Below are 22,232 nucleotides of genomic sequence, written 5' to 3' on the forward strand. Positions count from 1 at the left end.
TTGTTGTATTAGCAGATAATGTGTGCTGAATACAAATACCTAAGGAGTAGGGAGTGCCATAGATTAGGTTGAAAAAAAATCGAGCATGGTCACATTACCTCTTTTTTATGTCCAGTTTTAAAGGTAGAAAAACACAAGTTAAATATGGGCAGAAAGCTGCAAAACAAGCAGAGGTGGATAAACAGCATTTGTATTGCTGTATACTGGAGTTTTGATTCAAAATAACATTGACCAAAATACCTAACATTTACCTTTAATATTTTGCTTTGATCCAAATAATTAAACACTAGACAACTAATGTTTAATGTTATGCACGCTAGGAAAGTGCAAAGAATCTCAGTATTAACAGTCATTACATGAATAATGACTGAAAGATGGATTTTGCACAGAAATCGCCACAAACGACTTCAGATTCTATTTGATACAGACACCGCTTTATTGCCGCCCTGACAAGTCATATGCTCTGTACTCTGAACTTAAGTATTCCCTGGCAGTAAAGTTATATTTTAACATAACACATACTGCTGCAACTACACAGCACCTTTCTTTAAGAGAGATAAATATTTTAGTCTCTGGGATAGAGATTCTACTTTGATTACTAAAAATGAAAAAATGAAAATTAGAAAAAAAAAAAAAAAAAAACTGTGCACCGGCACTCTTGAGCTAAAAAATAAAAAGTGTTAAGCCCAACTTCAGCAAATTTAAGTTTGGGTTTGAACATTTGTCAGGTTTTTATTGCGGTTTGTGACTATCACATTTTACATCTATTCCATTAGGACATTAGGACTGTTCTAGCCTTTACTGCAGGAGAAGTATTCACATTAGTTACTGTCCCCTCTAACTATCTGTCATAGAGGACAGGAAAATAGGGACACAGATAACCATAAAAACCTGACAAAAGATTCTAAGCCTTCTGCCTTTCGTGTGGATTTGAACTTTAATACCAACATGTCCATCACATGTTGAAGATTAACTAATTCCTGTCCACCATACATTTATAAATATCCTCAGATGAGATGGGTGATATCTCGCTCATCGCTGCAGCAATGATAGAGATATTTTTAGGGTCAGCGATTCCTTACAAAGTAAAAGTAATCCTAGCAGCTAATGATCCATTTTTGATTGAAACACAAAAGAGGCCCATTCTTCTTAGATTTTGGGGTAAAGATAGGGCATGTTAACACTGGTGGGGTAATGATCTGCAGAAAAAGGGGTCAGAATTTGAGACCAAGTGGATATGCGCTTGATGCTTTGTATCCGTTTGGCTTCAACATTGACACCAACCTGAACGGTTTTATATCAAATTAGATAAATATGTAGGGTTATTAAAAATGATGTTTATAGATATTGATAAAATAACAATATACCGATGTCAAAAGGTGGTTATATAAATATTTTTATATATTTTTTATTTTTTCATATTTGACATGTTTTTTGTGCATTTTTTTAAATCTCTCTACATTGCACTAAAAAGCATAGGAATATAGAGATTATTGCAGGTAAATTAGGTATTCATCCACTAGATGGCAGGGTAGTTACAAAACCCTATGGAGTGTACCCATGTAGGGAATGTAATTTGTTTTTTTTAGATTTTATTAGTTTAAGTTTTAAAAATGGGAATCAGAACAATTATGTATAACTAGAAATGTAATGGAAACTGCAACAATTAGCAGCCATGTTGTTGGAGCCTACCAATTGGCATTATAAAAGTTCAGGTTAAATGGTGGCACCAGACTACCTGAAGACGCCATCTTGGTGAAACGTGTTGAAGCACATGTTGCCATAATTTCCGGTTGCTGCATGAAGTCACATCTGGTCCTATTCTTCCAGCTACTGGAACGCACGCCAGCTCATGCAAACGGAGCATTGGAGCGTTCTTCTAATAATGAAAGCTGTTCACATGTAATGGTGCCTTTAGACCGACACTAGTGTAAACGTGATTTGTATATTATTTATGGGAAAGCTTTTAATTCAATAAATACTGCACAACGATTTAATATATTTTGCATTCTCCCCAATTTGTAGCCGAGTGATTGGAAAAAGTGAGAATTGTCATTGGAAAATGGAAGAAGAATATCTGACCTGCTCTGGCTGTAAATCCTCATGAAAAACCATGCGCTTTTGACATTCCTTTAATCAGGGATCAAGCTCTGTGGTGAGTGCGTATTTTTTAGCGCATGTGGTGAAGTATATGGTGGAAGGAATGAATAAGAGGAGATCTATTTGATAATCTACTATCTTGCGGTGTTGGGCAAAGTTTGTTACTTGGATTTCATTTGACACACAAATTTACGGACTTACTTTTTTTATTGTATTAATTGAAACAATAGTAGCGCCGGACCTTTTTTCTATTGTTGTTTGTATCATTAGTGATTCACACTTAAAAGGGACAGCTGCACATTATTGATATATTAAATCCCATTAAGAAATTGATCCAAGATTTTTATGGTAGAAGATAGGAAGGCCCAACTTTATTGGTATATTTATTTTTGATGGTATTTGCCGCCATTGGTAGATTCACCCTATTTGTCTTGCTGACTGTCACCAGGATAGAAAGTAATTGGGAAATCTAACATTTTAAAGATGTCACCAGAAAAAGAAACTTTCTAATGGGGACACCTGTTTTAGTGATAACCAAGAGGGGATTTAGCCCTTCTTTTTTTAACCATTCTCTAATCTAATCTATCTATCTATCTATCTATCTATCTATCTATCTATCTATCTATATATATATATATATATATATATAAATATAAAAATAAGGCTATTGGGTATACTTCAACTTTATAGAAAACGATTTTGGTCTTTCTTCACACAAGTGGGCAAGTTCTTAATAGCATTCCTAAACTGGCGCTATTCTATATTACTGGATCACCCTTCAAGTGTAACTAAAGGCTAAACTTCCTGTCACTACCTGTCCCATAGCCAAAACAGGAAGTGAGAGGAAATCCCTCCAAATTGAGGAAATAACGGCGTGTCATCAGGGTCACCAGAGTGTCCTCATTGGAGACGATTTCCCTTCTGTTACTTTTCTGAGACAACCCAAAATGTGGGAATTTCTTTTACTTTTACTTTCAACAGTAATGGTAAACACGATAAATAGAGAGGGTGAATCTCTCCAACAGGGCAGAGGTAGCACTAAAAACAGGTTTTCTAAGATCCCGTGCATTCTATCCTAAACTAGAAAAAAAAAAAAAAAAGTTTGCCTTTAGTAACACTTTCAATTTCCCCCTCACAGCTGCCTAAATAATGGATATGTCAAATAAAAAACTGTACATGAACTGATCAATAAAAATTCATGTACACAGAATAAATGCATTTTTCATGTCGTCTCCTGGATTTGTTTCAAGGAGTCTCCTGATGTCATTGTTTTCCTGCAATGGAATGGAATAGTGTCACAACTTCATTATTATTCAACACACAAAGAACTACGAAACAAAGGTTCCTAGCAGCCGACAAACCTCCCAGAGGCCTCTTAGCTAGCATAGAGCAAACATTTCCGCAAAAGCTTTCTTGCTTAGCAAGAGACTTGTCTTCTTTCTTTTTACCCCCCAAATGGTTTATTTTTTCCTTTTTATCTTCTCTTCTACTTCCTATTATTTCATTTTTCTGTACCTACTGCCAATCATACTCTCTTTTGTCTAAAATTTTCTCCATAGCACATTAAAAAGAAACACTTCAGTGATAATAAAAAAAATAAAGTGTTTTAAAAGGGAAATTAAACCTTTTTTTTTTTTTAAATAAAATAGCAATTATATACTTACAGCTGCTCTGTGCAATAGTTTTGATCAGAGCAGCCCTGATCCTCCTTTTCTGGGGTCCCCCGCCGGCCCCTACTCCTAGGCGAGTGATCCCATGGAAAGCAGCTTTACATTGGGGGCACCTGTGTGGGCTCACCCCCGAGCCACCCAGTCTGTGTTTATTGACATAACCCAGGTAACTTGGCCCTGCCCCCCGCTCCCTTATCACAGCATTTGATTGACAATAGCGAGAGCCAATGGCTCCCACTGCTATTAAACTGCCGAATAAGTGACCTGGGCGAATGCCCTCATGGAAAGCAGCTTTCCATTGGGGGCACCTGTGTGGGCTCACCCCCGAGCCGCCCCGGTCTGTGTTTATTGACATAGCTCAGGTAACTCGGCCCTGCCCCCTTATCAGAGCATTTGATTGACAATAGCGAGAGCAAATGGCTCCTGCTGCTATCAATCTGCCCAATTAGAAGAGAGACCGCAACGAGAGCTGGTGCTCTCCTGCAGGTCGCTGGATCAGATCAGGCTCAGGTAAGAATAAGGGGGGGGGCTAGGGGGGATCCTGCAGCAGAGAAGGTGTTTTACCTTGATGCATAGAGTGCATTCAGGTAAAACAAACGTAAGGCTTTAGAACCACTTTAAGCAGTAGAAACTAGTGGCAAAAGGAGAATTAATTTAAAAATTCTGTTTGGTGCCCAGCAACACTTTAAGCTTTGCTGCCCTCTTCAGATTTGGAAGATCTTTAGTTCTAAATACCAAAACAAGAAAAAAGAGAGAGCACTAGCCTTGTGCATTATCACAAGCACCATTAACACAACAAATACACATAGAGGCCTCATATGCACACTGGCAGGTTGCAAAAAGGCACCTAAAGCTAGGTTTTGTAAATGTGTTTAGACACGTTTAGATGTGCATTAATTTTATTTGCCAGAATAATCATTCTGGTTATTGAAATGATTGTTCAAGCGCTAAACATGCCTAATGTTTAGATGCATTTGGCTTTTTTTTCTGCCGGAACACTCCTCTGCCTCTGAATGCCTGTAAATGTGTATGTGTGCAAGGACATATAGGCAAACATGGAGGGTTGATTAAGGTGTTGACACCCAATCTGCTTGAAGCTTTATACTCACAAGAGCCATTTGTTAGTGAGCACAAAGTAAAACTCAAGCCACAATGTTGACCCGAAACCAAGGACCAAATGTCTCGTACAATGTCCTGCCCCTTTAGTCTATACATCAGTTAATGCTGTTTGAGGACTATACCCCCTTTTTCAGAGCTAACTAGTGCACCAAACAATAGCTGTTTAAATAACACTATCACACCATAAGCTGATAGAAAGCCCCTCGTCCTCCAAAAGGGGGAGGGACCACATCAAAAATATTAACCACTCAGGAGCAGTGGTCCGCCACCTTCAGATGTCATACACAGATCGATCAAAATACGCGTAGCCGCAAGCGAGGTGAACATAGAATTCAGCTCTCCCTTAAAATGAACAGCAAATGTTTAAAAACCCCTCCAGGTATAGCTTTTTCCAATAATAATAAATATAATTCAGACACACAAGTGTAATATAATGTTCCTGTTAACCCCTATGTCTCCCATCTCGAATTTGTCAAATCGTTTGTCTGACCACTGATACTTTCTACAGAGCGCTAAACCGCTGAATTCCGTAGCAAAACCACCTGGTATGCACTTAAAAAGCTATGAGCAAAAGTATTATTGTGCTGCAATGTACACATGAAGCAGAAGGGAAGTGACGTGTGCAATTGAGAGGTGCCAAAATGGGAAACTAAACAGACCAAGAATGATTACAGTCCATTTTATAGTAACAGCAGACCTGACACCCCTGGTGGACAAAATAAAACCAGAAGAGCCCGAAAACCTAGGTTATATTATGTGTTATTAGTGAAAAAGACAGAAAGCCAAGTGATCATTGCCATGCAGAATGACTGTTCTTCCAATAAGAATCCAATGTTCATTGTTAACAAATAATAGATAATGGTAATACATCCCTAATTGACAATAATTAAAATCAGTGATGTTTAGAAACACCCAGATTGCATGATTTAAAATCTTGTTAAAATCATACAAATATAATATTAAATGTATATTACAAATATTTGCAACAAACTATTGGAATTGCTATTAAAATATATTGTAAATATTATATATATATATATATATATATATATATATATATATATGCAAAAACCGGAAGAATAAAAGGTCGAATTAGGAAACCATTATTGGCACCACTCATAGGAAACATACATATCACAATGCATAAAGTAAAATGTACAAACCTCAATATGCCCAATCCTAGTTTGCAAAAAAAAAAAAATAAAACGCCTATAGTGTGTGTGTGTGTGTGTGTGTGTGTGTGTGTGTATGTGTGTATGTGTATGTGTGTGTGTGTGTGTGTGTGTGTGTATATATACATACACACACACAGTCAGGTCAATAAACATTGGGACATCGACACAATTCTAATCTTTTTGGCTCTATACACCACCACAATGGATTTGAAATGAAACAAACATGATGTGCTTTAACTGCATTCTTTCAGCTTTGATTTGAGGGTATTTACATCCAAATCAGGTGAACGGTGTAGGAATTACAACGGTTTGTATACGTGCTTCTCACTTTTTAAAGGGACCAAAAGTAATGGGACAGATTAACAATCATAAATCAAACTTTCACTTTTTAATACTTGGTTGCAAATCCTTTGCAGTCAATTACAGCCTGAAGTTTGGAACGCATAGACATCACCAGATGCTGGGTTTCATCCCTGGTGATGCTCTGCCAGGCCTCTACTGCATCTGTTTCAGTTCCTGCTTGTTCTTGGGGGATTTTCCCTTCAGTTTTGTCCTCAGCAAGTGAAATGCATGCTCAATCAGATTCATGTCAGATGACTGACTTGGCCATTGCATAACATTCCACTTCTTTCCCTTAAAAAAACTCTTTGGTTGCTTTCGCAGTATGCTTCGGGTCATTGTCCATCTGCACTGTGAAGCGCCGTCCAATGAGTTCTGAAGCATTTGGCTGAATATGAGCAGATAATATTGCCCAAAACACTTCAGAATTCATCCTGCTGCTTATGTCAGCAGTCACATCATCAATTAATACAAGAGAACGAGAACCAGTTCCATTGGCAGCCATACATGCCCACGCCATGACACTACCACCACCATGCTTCACTGATGAGGTGGTATGCTTTGGATCATGAGCAGTTCCTTTCCTTCTCCTTACTCTGCTCTTCCCATCACTCTGGTACAAGTTGATCTTGGTCGCATCTGTCCATAGGATGTTGTTCCAGAATTGTGAAGGCTTTTTTAGATGTTGTTTAGCAAACTCTAACCTTGCCTTCCTGTTTTTGAGGCTCACCAATGGTTTACATCTTGTGGTGAACCCTCTGTATTCACTCTGGTGAAGTCTTCTCTTGACTTCTGTTGACTTTGACACACATACACCTACCTCCTGGAGAGTGTTCTTGATCTGGACAACTGTTGTGAAGGGTGTTTTCTTCACCAGGGAAAGAAATCTTCGGTCATCCACCACAGTTGTTTTCCGTGGTCTTCCGGGTCTTTTGGTGTTGCTGAGCTCACCGGTGCATTCTTTCTTTTTAAGGATGTTCCAAACAGTTGATTTGGCCACACCTAATGTTTTTGCCATCTCTCTGATGGGTTTGTTTTGTTTTTTCAGCCTAATGATGGCTTGCTTCACTGATAGCGACAGCTCTTTGGATCTCATATTGAGAGTTGACAGCAACAGATTCCAAATGCAAATAACACACTTGAAATGAACTCTGGACCTTTTATCTACTCCTTATAAATGGGATAATGAGGGAATAACACACACCTGGCCATGGAACAGCTGAGCAGCCAATTGTCCCATTACATTTGGTCCCTTAAAAAGTGGGAGATGCATATACAAACTGTTGTAATTCCTACACCATTCACCCGATTGGGATGTAAATACCCTCAAATTAAAGCACATCTTGTGTTTCATTTCAAATCCATTGTGGTGGTGTAAAGAGCCAAAAAGATTAGGATTGTGTCGCTGTCCCAATATTTATGGACCTGGCTGTATATATATATATATATATACACACACACACACACACACACAGTGGGTAAAATAAATATTAAACATGTCACCATCTTTTGCGGTAAATATATTACCAACAAAGGATTTTATCATCAAGTATTAAATAGATTTCAGTTAGCGTGTGCAATACTTTTTCCCCGTATCATTCCATTTTATTACACATAACTTTATTTCTGAACTTATTTGTTTTGGTTTCTTTGTATGTATGGTTTGCATGGGTTGTTACTGATGAGGAAAAGGGAAGCAGCCATTTTGTTTATCAAATATTTACTTATGATTATCGGGCATGGATTTGTGATTAAGCAGATATATTGGATATATATTGTGTGAGAAGTCATATTTTAGAGCAGCTGTTGTGTTCAGCCCTTCATTTGCAAGATTGCTATCTCAAGTCTTTAAAGATTTGTTCAAGGAACGAAACTGGAAGTCAATTAAAGAACTTGGAAGTGACACGTCTATGTGAATGGCCGTCCGCATACCAAAAGACTCCAAAATGTCACCAGATGGGACTTCAAAAGAAATTAGCTAGGTTCCACCCACTTTACTGTATAAAAGTGTATTAGAAACCCTAAGTCAGATAGAGCAATGTTCATTAAGCCAACAGAATGTATGTGATTGACTTGCTCTCCAAACATGGCTTCCTATCTACATGTTTGTCTAAATAAATATAATTTTCAATCTGGCTTCAACAGTCAAAATGTTATTGAAACCCGTGAGTTTTGGGATTACCCTTACATTACTGACATGTGGTGAATTTTTCATGTCAATAGCACCTTTAGAAATATATTTACCTAGAAAAAAGTGACCTGTATAATACTTATATACCCACTGTGTATGTAGGTATACACACACACACACATACACACACACACACACATACTGTCCAGACAGTACATCCAATGCGTCTCTCTGTTACACACTTTCTGGTGCCTCCTCCCTGAGTCTTAAACACCTAGAGGCCAAATGAACCATCACACTGTTTTTAAGAGGTAACAAAAAAGAAAACAAATTTGAAGAACCAGATGAGAAGAGGGGTAGGCAGAAGAAAAGATTTAGGACAGGAGTACTCTACCAGTAAAAAATCTTTACCCTTTCAAGCTTTTTCTATACAGAAGCTGAGATATTTTTCTTATTCAGAGAGTTACATTTTGCCCCCTCCAGTCCCCCTAGTTAATACGAATTGTTCGTAGATCAAACAGGATGGGGAAAAACCTCACAGTGAAGAGGTATGGAATTATACAAATTATGATAGTGATAAGAATAATATGAGATCTGACGACATTGACTATATGCATGGTTGCAACAAGCCAGCCCTAGATATTTAGGAAAGTTTGATGACGGAAAGAGGGACCTGAACTCCAATAACTCGAACGTTCCAGATCTCTCTGACATGCCCTTCCAGTATCTATAGACTCAGGTACCATTTGTCACAGCTCATTCAGACCATTTTCCACCTTATATGTTCCCCATTGCAACACAGACCCAAATTATATCAAATACTTGCTTTGGTATTATTGACAATCCTTATATAATTTCCCTTATTAAGTCAGGATTAAAGGTGCAACAAATTTGTTTAATAAGTGCATGAATCATTGCTTTGTTGACTCTTTTACCATGCATATGCACACATGGAACAGGTTTTGGCTTTGCTCTAAAATATCTTTCTGTACTAGATACTGTATTCATTTTCTATAAAATCAGAAAAACAAAACATAAAATGAAAAAACTCAATAATATGTCCCATAACTTTGTTTCTTATATATAAACATGTTTGGCGAACGAATAAAAACCCAACAGCATTATTAAAAAGTAGTGCATTGAAACCTGTAGTGTATAGGAGGTGGATCCTTGGCAGGCAGCATGCTGCTGTGACCCTCGTCATTGCCAGACAGTTGTATAGCAGCTATTGGTCCATGTGTGGTCATGCTTAGTGTTATGTGGATCCCACCAGCAGAATTATATTAAAAGGCATTTGAAAAGGTGGATTCAGACTGCTGTAGTATATTACCACATGCATATAAACATGCATTATTTTGCTTTTTGCATTAAAGCAGCACATTCATTTTGAATTTTATCAACACAGCATACCAGAACACAGATGGTTCACACATGTGCATTGTGGTATGCTAAAATGTACATGCATTGTGATGAAAAGGGGGGTCATTCAAAATAAACAGCACTGCAACAATCTGCACAGTTCTGTGCAGCATCATGCGTTGCGGTAAAACACAGCCAAAATTATTTTCTTCTGTGTGCAGTCTTATTCTGTGACAGATAAAAATGCCCAGACTCAATTAGGTAGACATTCAGTCTCTGATGTTCTCATGCAGCAAAGATTGTATTTAAGATAAAGTGATCTAAAGTAAAGTTACGATTTAATTTAACTGTTAGTAAAAATTAAATGTGATAAAAGCCTTAAGCATTTTAGGATTGTGAAGAAGCTCAAATGCACATGAATTTAGGTGCATGCTGCTTAAATTCCAAGTGTGTTTGCTATGCTTTTGAGTGCCTTCAAAGTTGCTTTTGCATTTCTACTAACTTGTATTAGGGAAAAAATAGCTCCAACACAAACAAATGTCTGTGTACAGAAGCCCTTTGAGATGCTTCCTAGCGCATGATCCATACCTGTTCATAAGTGAGACACTGGTCTGTTAGGATCTCAAGTAAAGGGGCTGCATTGGTGTCCCGTCTCTTGAACATCTCCCGAACAATGGACAGAAGATTCCAGATACCTTCAGGTTCCCGTCCACGTAAAGGGCGCAAAAGACAAGCCCATTCTGCTGCAGCTGGTGGTTCAGTAGATGAGAGGTACATGGAATTGACATCACTGTTGAGTGTAACAAAGTAAAAACATTATGTCTGAAAGACCACTGAAACAGTTACAAACTGTATTAAAGAATGAGAATTTTACCATAATAGAAGTGTGTTAAACATTAATAGAAGGTTGAAATATGTACACCAGATAAAAATGCAGTTTATTTTCCTAAAATTGTTTGGTTCTTTATTTGGCTACTGCATCAAGTATATATTGTGTAAAGTGCTGAATATACCTGAAAACAACAGGAGAAGGGCCACAGAACTTATGAAGGGTCTTCTTGATGTTATCACTCAAAGTGGATTCATCCAGATACCAGGTGCTCTGGTCAGATGCAGATGGTCCGGCAGTGGGGTCTGGAATAAAGAGCCAGTCTTAGCTCACTTTAAAATCAATGTTAATACACAGCGTACCACTCCTAATCAGCCCTATAACATCATGCAGTAGAATGTCAATGCTAGAATTCCCCCTTTGCCGGTTACTGTGCAGTAAAAAGTTTCAAAATAATTAATTTCGTAATCCCCTTTTTGTATGACAGCTTTCCTGCTGTGCCATAAGACTTAACAAGGATACTTGGCATTAATAGATGCCAGAGGAAAACAGCAATGTGTACTTAAATGAAACTTTAGTCAGAAAATTAAATCCGGTTAGATCACTTCAGGCTGGCCCTTTTGCAGGTATACCGATGTAAAGCATTATAAAATAAGTGCCTATACTATTTAAAATCCAGTAATACACAGTCTCATCCTGCTCTGCACATGCTTAGTTTCTATTTTTAGGCAATGTTCCAAATGTTTAGAGGCCAATCTCCTGACAGCCTAAAGATTTACTGCTGTTCAGGGGCTCTGGGCTTCAGCAAAATGGCAGCCTCCAGTAAGAAAAACAGAGGCAATTTACAGCGCACACTAATTTTGGTAGCATAGTTATTAATGTGGAATGCATGTTTCTTGCTACAGAACATTATTGCATTAAAGAACAAGATGTTATGGGTAAGGTTCCACTTTAAGTTTCCACACAGATATAAAATTATTCCATATTGCAGAGGATCAGTGATACCTGGAGCTCCACACACTGTATTAATGGCAGTTGATTGAGAAGAGAGCAGTTCATCCAAAAGACGTTGAGCAGTGGGGAGGATCTGAAGAACAGGAAAATCAAACAAACAACGTGTTACTGTAGGCCTATGTTGATGGGCTTGTTTGGGTCAAGCAGGTTTTGCATTCTCCTAATTTATAGGAATGCAAAGCCCATTAAAAGGGGGTGAACTGCAGATGACTTACACCTGTCAATTAATTCTGAATGATCCCAGTATGTCAAATTGATGTAATTGACAAGTACAGCCCCTAAATCACCCAGTTCCTTAAAAAAGTTGCTGAATACTGAATGAAAAAAATGCATCCAAGCATAGGTATATGTCTGATATGTGCATAGGACTGTATACTCACCTGTTGTGGTAGCTCACTGATAAGATACTGGGCAAACTTTTGTAGCTGATCTCTCTGCAGCCGAGATAAGGATTCTGAAACTGGAGCTCGTAAACAGACAGCTGATGCCTGTGTGGAGTAGAACAATTACACGGATACTTCAGATCATTTATGTAACCATAAAAAAAAACTAAAATCATGACTTGTCTATTGTGAAGTATAAGTGCCATACTATGCACTTAACACACTTTTAAAAGCCGAAGTAAGGCATGGCGAAAACAGCCTTGATTTGCCATAAAGTGCAAGTGTGAAGATACTTGCACATTATGACATGTATCTTAGGGTGTGCTTTCCTCCAACTTTTTGAGGTCCAAGCTCTCCAAATCCTCTCCATCCCCAGTACTGCCATGTCTTTCCTTTTGGGTCCATTGTAATCTTGCTTATACTACTGGACCCATTTTATTCTTGCTTATACTACTGGGCAGGACCTAATGAGGTTACTCCAGTGCAAACACACAGGAGTGACATTATTACAGCACCCAGCTACTCTCCCTACTCCTGTAAGATGCCGGTCTGAACACTGTACTGTGCTTGCGCTGCAGTTTGTGCACAATTAAAAACAAAAAAAAAATAGCTAGCAGGTAAGCAAGAGCCCATTCACACTAGCGCAACTTATCAGGCGACTTGTCAGCCTGACAAGTCGCGCTCCCTCGCGGTCCATTGACCGCTACAGGACCCGTTCTAATAGGAGCGACACAAGTCGCTCCGACTTAGAAAAAGGGTCCTGTACTACTTCGGGGGGGCGACCTCAGAGCGACTTGCATAGACTTACATTATGTGAAGTCCCTGCAAGTCGCTCCGAATTCGTGGTGCAATCTAATGCACAAGTCGCCCCCGAAGTAGTAAGGAGTCGTGTCGCGCTAATGTGAACCGGCTCTAAAGGTTTTTGGGTTGAAACGACTCAAATTCTATTCTACCAAAAAAAAAAAAAAAAAAGTATTGAAGTAAAGTTTATTGAACAAAAATAAAAGCCACTGCACTTCCTGTAACATAATTTCTACTCTGATACCGGCAATCTATATGTACAATGATGTAATTGCATTGGCTTTTATCTTTATTTAATAAATGTTACTTCACTATGGAAAGCGCTCTCTTCTTTCCTTGGCACTGATCATTTTCCCTCATATGTGGTACACGTAAAAACACCCAAACAGATGCCAGGGTGTTATAAATGCTTGATTTGACTCACTTGACAAAACAAGGAATCAATAGTGTCTGGTGAGAGTGGGAGAAGTTTGGGGGCACCTGGAGTGCACCTGGGCAGTACTTTTTCAGAACACCATCATTCCATTGGATGAATTTTGACACAAGTCACAGATTTTGTGCTTGGGAAAAACACAAGCACTGAGCACTTTATTGTATTGAACTTTTATGCACTACTATGTAGGACTGTTTTCATATATTGTTTGGTTTGCACATTGAGTTTACCTGTTGGTGACGTAGAGCTGCACCCTGAGGGGTTTTTACTTTTTCAGTCTTCAGAGCACTTTGGCACTTTGTGGCAGCAGCCGGGTTTATTTATGTATGTATTCATTTATTTATTTTGTAGCGCAGGTCTTTATTTAGCTTTTCCTCCATTGAGTGAATTTTTACACAAGTCACGCATTTTGCATTTGGGAATCACACAAGCATTGAGCACTTTATTGTATTGGACTTTTATGCACTACTATTAATGTTGGACTGTTTTCATATATTGTTGGGTTTGCACATTCAATTCAATTGTTCATGACAAAGCTCTGCACCCCTTTGGGGTTTTTACAATTTTAGTTTTCAGACTGCATTGGGACTTTTTGGCAGCAGCTTGGGTCCATATAGGTATTTTAATTATTTGGTAGCACAGGTGTGTATTTAGGTTTTATTTGACTTCTGGTTGGCAATTTTTTTTGTTTGTATTCCTTCTGCTTTAACTAAAATGAAAATAAAAATCTAACCAAAAACAACATTTTTTAAAAGAAATTCTATATTCACTGTATAACAATTAAAAAAATATGATAAACACAAAGGAAAATGCTCAAATTCTGAATGGTCTGGGATAAAAGATGTATCATCTTTATAAAAAAAAAAAAAAAAAAAAACAATAAAAGAAATTTTAAAAAATTACCTGTTTATCAATTTTTTGGAACAGTTTACTTTTATAGTTAGCCGACTCTTTGTTTCACAGCATCATGTTTACCTGCTAGCAGTTTCTGTACCTATACCTGTTATTTTGCGCATTCAAACTTATTCTAAAAGAGAAAATTGCTCATTCAACCTTGCCTATTAACATTGCAGAACTCAGATACTAGGAAGGGTGATCGCTAGTTAACAGTTTATAAAAGCATATATAACTCGTAAACCTCACACTCTAAGAAAAAAAGACAGACTGCTCTACTTATAAAAAAAAAACACGAATACAGGATAAGGAATGATAGATTAAAAGATTGCGCTGTCTGCTACCTAAGAACCATCAACAAAGTGCAAATGAGTGAAAAAATCATTAAGTGAAAAAGAAAATATGTGATACAAATGTAACAAAATGTGACAAACCAAACCATATTAAAATAATAAATAGTGTCCATATTGTTTTCCAACGTAAACAAATAAAAAATTACACTTCTTCCAATGTTGAGTGATACACAGTCAAGTGCTTCAATACTCCACATGTGCTTTAGTATATTAGCCTCTTACAAGAGATTCGTGATCTCTAAATTATAGGAGATCATGAAAAGTGTAGAACACAGAGGTCTCCTTAGGAAAGCCAATCTCATCCTAACACCGGCACGTCTCATACTAGATCCTGTGTTATAGGATTAGCGTTGCAGCCTCCACACTCGCCTATTCACACCTCGAGTCAGCTGTATCTTTCACTCGGGCAGCAATATGAAGCTCATGCATGAGAAAGAAAAGGGCTCATTGTGCAGTATTGTCACACTATATTTTAGTGGCTTAAAAAATATTGCACTTACAAGATAAAAGATAAAAATCAAGCAGTAAAGGTAGCCTTTACTGCTTGATTTTATCTTCTAACTTGTAAGTGCAATATTTTTAAACAGGTGTACACTTGCATAAGCGTGTGTGGAGGCTGGGCCACATAACACATGATCCAGTCTGAAACGTGCAGCTGTTAGGAAGAGATTGTCTTTCCTAAGGAGACTTGTGTTCTAAATTAATATATATTTAGAGATCATGAATATTTGGCAAGAAGCTAATATTTTACTAAAGCACATTTGGAGTACTGAAACACTTGACTGTGTATCACTTAACAGTTTATAAGCCTATATTCTCTTTTAAGTTCCAAAAATTCTAGTTGGGTGCAAATCTACCATGTGTGTGACTGATTCAGAGGTGGCTACATAAGTGCAATCGCAGAATGTAGGGAAACAGGTTTTCCTTTTTTGATGGTACTGTGGAGGCAAGGGTGCAAACATTCCAACTGATTTCAAACAGTAGAAAGTAGTGGAAGTTGTATTCAAGCCTCCCCCTTACTGCAGGTTACGAACATTGTGAATTCGAAAGAGGCAGAGGGCAACAACGTGGGAACACCACTTGGCTCCAGCTCCACAGGTACAACTGCAAGATGTAATTCGGCAGCGGTCAAACATCACAGCTACGTTGTAGGCCCCTTTTGGAGGCAGCATTTGTGGCGGTATCACCGTAGCACTCAAATGGAAACCTGCAAAGAGTGGAAACAGAAAATACTTACTATTGCTCAAGGTACTATATGAAACAAAAAATAACGCCCCACAAACGAAGAATTATTATAAACAGCCCAAGTTCAACCCAACTCGAATTGTCTTTGTGTACAATTTATGAGATATTCTCGCTGATCCTTCTTTTGTCTTATCAGTCAAGTCACAAGAGGGGATGGCAACCAGGGATGAGCTCGGACATGTTCAGACACATGTTCTGAACCCCCTGAGCTTCCTGCCAGGAAGCGGTCAATCATAGGCGGTGGAGGCATCCCTATGCCCTGCAGCTGCACCTATACATGCCTCTTGCATGTGTGTGTGTGGATGCGGGGCAGGGCATGCCTCTGTAGCGTATGAATGGCTGTCTGCTTTAACAGCTTGCTGGTGGGATGACTCGTGTCTAAAAACCACATGACCAAACCCCTATTAGGGACACTTACTAGAAAATAAGGGAGACAACTGCCCATTTGTGGCCACCCTGAGCCAAAATCAAAATGAAATAAAAAATGAAATGTTTTAGCACAATAATGTTCTTACGAGTTAGCTTTATAACAGCCATGTCTAAAAAATTGGATTTTTGACTTACTGTAAAATCCATTCTCTGATGTTCATTGATGGACACTGTTTCTGATCTTCTTAACCATTGGGTTATACTGCCCCCTACAGGAGTAGGACATTAGGCAGAAAAAAAGTCTGGCTACGCCTATGGGCAGTCCCAGGGGTATACTCCCTCTCTCTGCTATAGCCACTCAGTTTTGTTACAAGCAGTGTCAGAAGAATTGCAACTCCAGAAAGCGGAGGGAGCTTTGTCCGATTTTACGGTAAGTCAAAAATCTAATTTTCTCTTTCGTTCATTGACAGACACAGCTCCTGATCTTCTTAACCATTGGGACGTCCCAAGGAAGCATTAAACAGGAGGGGTGGTAACAGAGAAAATACAATTTCCCAAGGCTAACTATAGCCATCCAGGTAAACAGGAGCTCAACCAAAACAACTGGAGCTCACCTGAAAAAAAAACAATACACCCTCAAAAGGCCCAGGAGGCACTGAGCGCCCAAGTAGAGTGCGCCTTGACAGGGAAAGGAGGAACCTGACCACTGATGGAATAGGCTTGAATCACCGTCAGACCGAAGGATCTCAAGAACCCCCGACTTGTACTAGGGGAGTCCACAGGTCCGGGAACCAGCGAAGATATCCCCCCCACCCCAGATACAGGTGATGGTGCTCCTTCATGCTGAAGGGACCTTGTCCGCGGGTCTGGAGAAGCCCACTCTTGACTCGCCAGACCAAGTTTATTTGGAGCCTCTAGAGGAGGCCCCGAAAGGCTCTGATCCCTTATCAGTAGACCCTGAGGAACGAAAAAACTTCTTATGAGGCAAGAAGGGGGGCCAACGCCTACGACGAGGGTCCTTGCCCCTAGTAGCCTGTGGAAGAAAAGTACCCTTCCCCCCATGAGACCTTTATTAATGTCATCCAGGGTAGCACCAAACAGGCGATCTTCTTGAAAATGGAACATCAGTCAACGCCTTTTTAGAAGTCTGGTCCGCAGACCAGCATTTGAGACAAAAGATACGCCGAAGGACCACTGGCGAAACAAAGAACCGAGCCTCTAGGGGAGCTGCATACATAGAGACATCACAGATAAACTGTAGCCCCTGAACGAGCTGGTCCACCAGCTCAGCAAAGGCAGGGGGCTACTCCCCCTCCAGGTCATACCACAAAAGTCTAGACCATTTGGTGAGAGTCTGCGACACCAGAGCCATGGTGAATATCGGCCTCAGTGCTGAAACAGCCAGAATGTTCACAGCCACAGCCTCTGCCTTCCTGTTAGCCGGGTCCTTAAATGCCGGGGACTTTTCAACCGGAATCATGGTCGCCTGCTCAATCTGGAAAACGAAGGGTCCACCATCGGTGGAACAGTCCACTTCTTAAGAAGGGACTCCTCATAGGGATATCGTCTAGCAAAATCGCTTAGGGACCCCAATGGGAAGCTTTGGTTGTCCCCACTATTTAGTGACAATTCTGTCAAAATAGGAGGGGAAAGGGAACACCTTTCTGCTCTGGATGGCTTGTGAATGCCAAAGGGAACCTGCGCCTCCGCCGCAGCTTCATCCTCCATCTTTAAGGTCTCACGCACAGCTACAATCAGTGCGTCCACCAGCACCATTTCGTACGCGGCTGCAGAAGTAGAGAAATCTTCCTATCCGAGGATTCAGGGCACGTGGGCGCAGACTCAGCAGGGTAACCCACGTCCGCGGTGGCCGAATCAGATTCAGGATCTGAGGAGACAGGTGAGGCGGGGGGGTTGTCGCTTTTTGCTAGCCCGTCGCCCAAAAGCAACCTCCACCCGGGACACTAAGAACTCAAGGCCGCCGTCAGTGCATCGATGGATGGGACCCAGGGGGCACTGCAGCCTCAGAGAGGAGACGAGGTGGGGAAATGTGCTCCAAAGACTCCATGAGTCACCAGGGGGACCCCACAAAAAAGTGTAAAACGCTGCTATGGGATAACCCCCACCGGGTCCTACTCCTGTAGGGGGCAGTATAACCCAACGGTCAAGAAGATAAAAAGCTGTATCCGTCAATGAGCGAAAGAGAAAATTGTAAAAAAAAACAAACAATGCTAAAGGGACAACCCTCACCGCTCTGGCTGCCCACCCGGTTGCCAGCCACAGAGCACCAATCGATCCTCAGTAGAGAGGGAGAGGACCCCCCCAGACTCCACACCCCGCGGAAACCAGGCACTGCAGCCACCAGGAGAATCTGCACTGCATGAACGGGGATCAGGAAACAAAAAGATACAAGAGTCAGCAGCAGGGGATGAGGAGGGGCTCCTACCGCCAAAACTGCAGCCCAGAGGGCTCCACTGTCATGGCGGATGCTATTTTCAATGGCAAACCACCGAAAAATGGCCGCCGGACTACACAAACATGGCCGCCGTGCACTAAGCACACAGGCTACAAGAAAATGGCAGCACTACAAGGCTCCCAGGGACCCAGGAGGGATCCCTAGGCCTCAGAAAACAGGACAGGCAGGAAGGGGGGCCCCTGGCAGGAGCCCCCACTAAGTACAGCCCCCACCCCCACAGCCGATCGCCTGGTTGCCGACGGCGTACCCCCCCCCCCCCACCCCGCACCCTGCCCCCACCTCAGGCGGTGGTCCAGGCCACCCCACAGCACCAGTGTCAGTGAAAGGGGGGGGGGCAATATGGCCCACAGGGACCACCAGACCAATGAGTGGGGGGGGGTGCCTAACAGGAAAAAGGGGAACCCACCCAGGGGTTCGACAATCCCATGGAGGGGCCCAGATCCACCCAAAAACCCTCCAGAGGGAGAGGGGGGATGGTCACCTACCATATCAGGAACCAGAAGGGCACCGCGTCAGATAGAACCTCCTCTCCTTCCAAATAGGGGGACTGTTGGCCAGGAGGAATGCTGTGAATTGGGCCGAGACCCGGTCATATGCGACCTCGCGAGACGTTTAACGCAGGCTAGCCCCTGTCCAGTGGGGCGATGTCGCGGCCGACCGAGCGCGGAGCTGAGGTTTGCGGGCTGGCTAGACTGGGGTGACCACTGGATCTAGATTATCTAGCCCGCCGCCCAGTCCGGCAGTTGATTGTAGATCTCACAGGAAAAAAATCCAGAAAAAAAAATTCTATCTTAAAAAAAAAAAAAAAAATTTCTCACAGGGAAAAACCAGGAGAAAAGAAATTCTATCTAAAATGAAAAAAATGCCAGGACCAGAGATCTCAGCAAGGAACTAGGTCCTTACTCCTGACTAGGCAGGAAAAAAAAAAAAAAAAAAACTTAGTACCTATAGCAGAGAGAGGGAGTATACCCCCTGGGACTGCCCATATGCAAAGCCAGACTTTTTCTGCCTAGTGTCCTACTTCTGTAGGGGGCAGTATAACCCACTGGTTAAGAAGATCAGGAACTGCGTTTGTCAATGAAAGCAAGAGAAAAAATGGGATTTTTGACTTACCGCAAAATCCATTTCTCTGATGTTCATTGAAAGACAGCTCCTCCTCTTCTTGACTACGTGGGTTATGCTGCCCTCTACAAGAGTAGGACACTAGGCAGGAAAGAACTTGACTACGCCTATGGGGCAGTCCCAGGGGGTATACTCCCACTCTCTGCTATAGGTACTGAGTACTGAGCTATAGGTGCTGTGTCTGTCAATGAACATTAGAGAAATGGATTTTACGGTAAGCTAAAAATCCCATGGAGCCCCCTTAAAAAAAAAATAAAAACACCCTCAAAGAGGATCAATCCTCTAAACAGCAGTCTGCAAAACCTTGCGGCCGAAGGAAGCATCCGCTGATGCCAACACATCCACCTTATAAAACTTTGTGAACAGGTGCGCAGACCAACAGGTACCCGCCTTGCAAACCTGCATCACTGACGCCGGATGACGGAAGGCCCAGGAAGCACTAAGTGCCCAAGTAGAATGCACCCTAACAGGGAAAGGAAGAACCTAACACTTAATGGAATAAGCCTGAATCACTGTCTTATCCATCTGGAAATGGTCGCAGCAGAATCAGCCAACCCTTTTTGAGGTCCATCCGAGAGGACAAATAGTGAGTCTGAGAAATTTAGGCAATTTCCTTAGGATGCTGAGGTCTGAGACACAGGGAAGGCAACACAATGTCTTAATTTAAATGAAAATCAGAGACGACCATTGGAAGGAACGACAGACACGGACGAAGAACCACCTTATCCCTGTGAACCACCAGGTAAGGTGAAGGACAAGACAGCGCCACCAGCTCCAACACCCTGCGCACAGAAGTAATAGCCACCCAAAAGGCCAACCGCCTGAATATTTTCAAAAGGAGGCTTCTGGAGAACTGACAACACCAAATTGAGATCACACGGCGGCAATGGAGATCGCACTGAAGGAGCCAAGTGTTGAACTCCCTGGATAAAAAGGTACGCACCAAGGAATGTGGGGCCAAGGGACATTGAAAGAAAACCACCAAGGCCAAAACATGGCCCCTGATGGTACTCAAGGCCAGGCACTGCTCAACCCTCTGTTGTAGAAAAGCCAAGATCCGAGCCACCAAAAAGGAGCGAGTGAACCCTAAGAGACACACACCACGCAATGTACGCCTTTCAAGTGCCATGGTAAATCTTCCTAGAGGTAGATTTTCTAGCCCTTAAGAGCATAGGAATCACAGATTCAGACAACCCTCTATCTTTCAGCACCTGGCTTTCAACAGCCAAGCCTTTAAAGCCAGCAACTGTAAAGCAGGATGGAAAATTGGCCCTTGGGACAGCAGATCTTCCCTGAGAGGAAGTCTCCAAGGAGCATCAGTGACAAGCCGTACCAGATGGGCGTACCAAGACCGGCGAGGCTAGTCTGGAGCCACTAGAATGACCAGAATCCCTTCTGCCTCGATCCTGTGCAGAAGTCTCAGCAGAAGTTTGAGAGGAGGAATGGCGTAAATCAGAAGATACTGACTCCAAGGAGCCACTAAGGCGTCGGCTAGATCCAAAGACCGTGCCACAAACCTCTGTACTTTCCTGTTGAGATGAGAGGCCAGCAGATCCACCTCGGGAGTACCCCACCGGAGACACAACTGATGAAATACCTCCGGATAAAGTGACCATTCCCCCTGGTCCAACGCCTGTCGACTGAGATAATACGCTTGCCAATTTTCCACTCCTGGAATGTGCACAGCAGGGAGGGCTGGAACAAAATGTTCTGCTCACCCCAAAATGCCGGCTACTTCCTGAGCCGCCAGGGCACTTCTTGTGCCCCTTGGTAATGGACATAAGCCACGGCCGTGGCATTGTCCGATTTAATGTGTACCGGACACCCTGAAGTCGAAAATTCCAGACCCCTAAGCACAATCTGCGCCTCTGATGCTGCGTTGGTCGCATCCTCCATCTTTAAGGTTTCCCGCACTGATACAATGAGCGCATCCACTAGCGCCTTTTCATGCGCAGCTAGAGAGGCAGAGGAATCATCCTATCTGAGCATGCAGGGTGCGTGGACGCAGACCCAGAAAGAAAACTCACGTTCGCGGCGGCTAAATCAGATTCAGGATCTGAGGAGACAGATAAAGCAGGTGAAGGCGGGGGACGCTTTTTGCTAGCGCGTTTTCCAAGGACCAAATCTACCTTGGACACCAAGCACTCCAGGACCGCCGTCAGTGCAATCAGTTGTCGGGACCTGGAGGGCCCGGCAGCCTCTGAGAGGGGATCAGGTGGTGAAATATGCTGCAGGGACTCCATTAATGGAGAAGGGAACCCACACAAAGTGTATCAAACTGCAAGGGACACCCCAGCGCACTGGTGGCACCACAAGGCCCAGCACAGAGCACTACCGCTGCTTCAGCAGAGGGAGAGAGAACTCCACAAAAACTCACCACCACCAATCAGGCACTTACAGCACCGAGCTAACTGCACACC

General features: G+C 41.8%; 1 protein-coding gene across 4 annotated transcripts in view; it reads right to left on the minus strand.

Moving 5' to 3' along the window:
- ZSWIM8 (zinc finger SWIM-type containing 8) overlaps positions 1-22,232 on the minus strand; it is a 177,317-nt gene that overhangs the window by 93,486 nt on the left and 61,599 nt on the right. For all 4 annotated transcript variants that reach the window (XM_082269386.1, XM_082269385.1, XM_082269388.1 and 1 more), the window contains exons 4-8: positions 15,635-15,807; positions 12,117-12,224; positions 11,728-11,809; positions 10,907-11,027; positions 10,482-10,683 (exon numbers count right to left, since the gene is read on the minus strand). In XM_082269386.1, coding sequence (XP_082125512.1) covers positions 10,482-10,683; positions 10,907-11,027; positions 11,728-11,809; positions 12,117-12,224; positions 15,635-15,807 — 686 coding nt within the window. The remainder of the gene's footprint in view (positions 1-10,481; positions 10,684-10,906; positions 11,028-11,727; positions 11,810-12,116; positions 12,225-15,634; positions 15,808-22,232) is intronic.

This window comes from Pelophylax lessonae (genome assembly GCF_965119305.1).
Source record: "Pelophylax lessonae genome assembly, chromosome: 9".
Classification (NCBI taxonomy): Eukaryota; Metazoa; Chordata; class Amphibia; order Anura; family Ranidae; genus Pelophylax; species Pelophylax lessonae.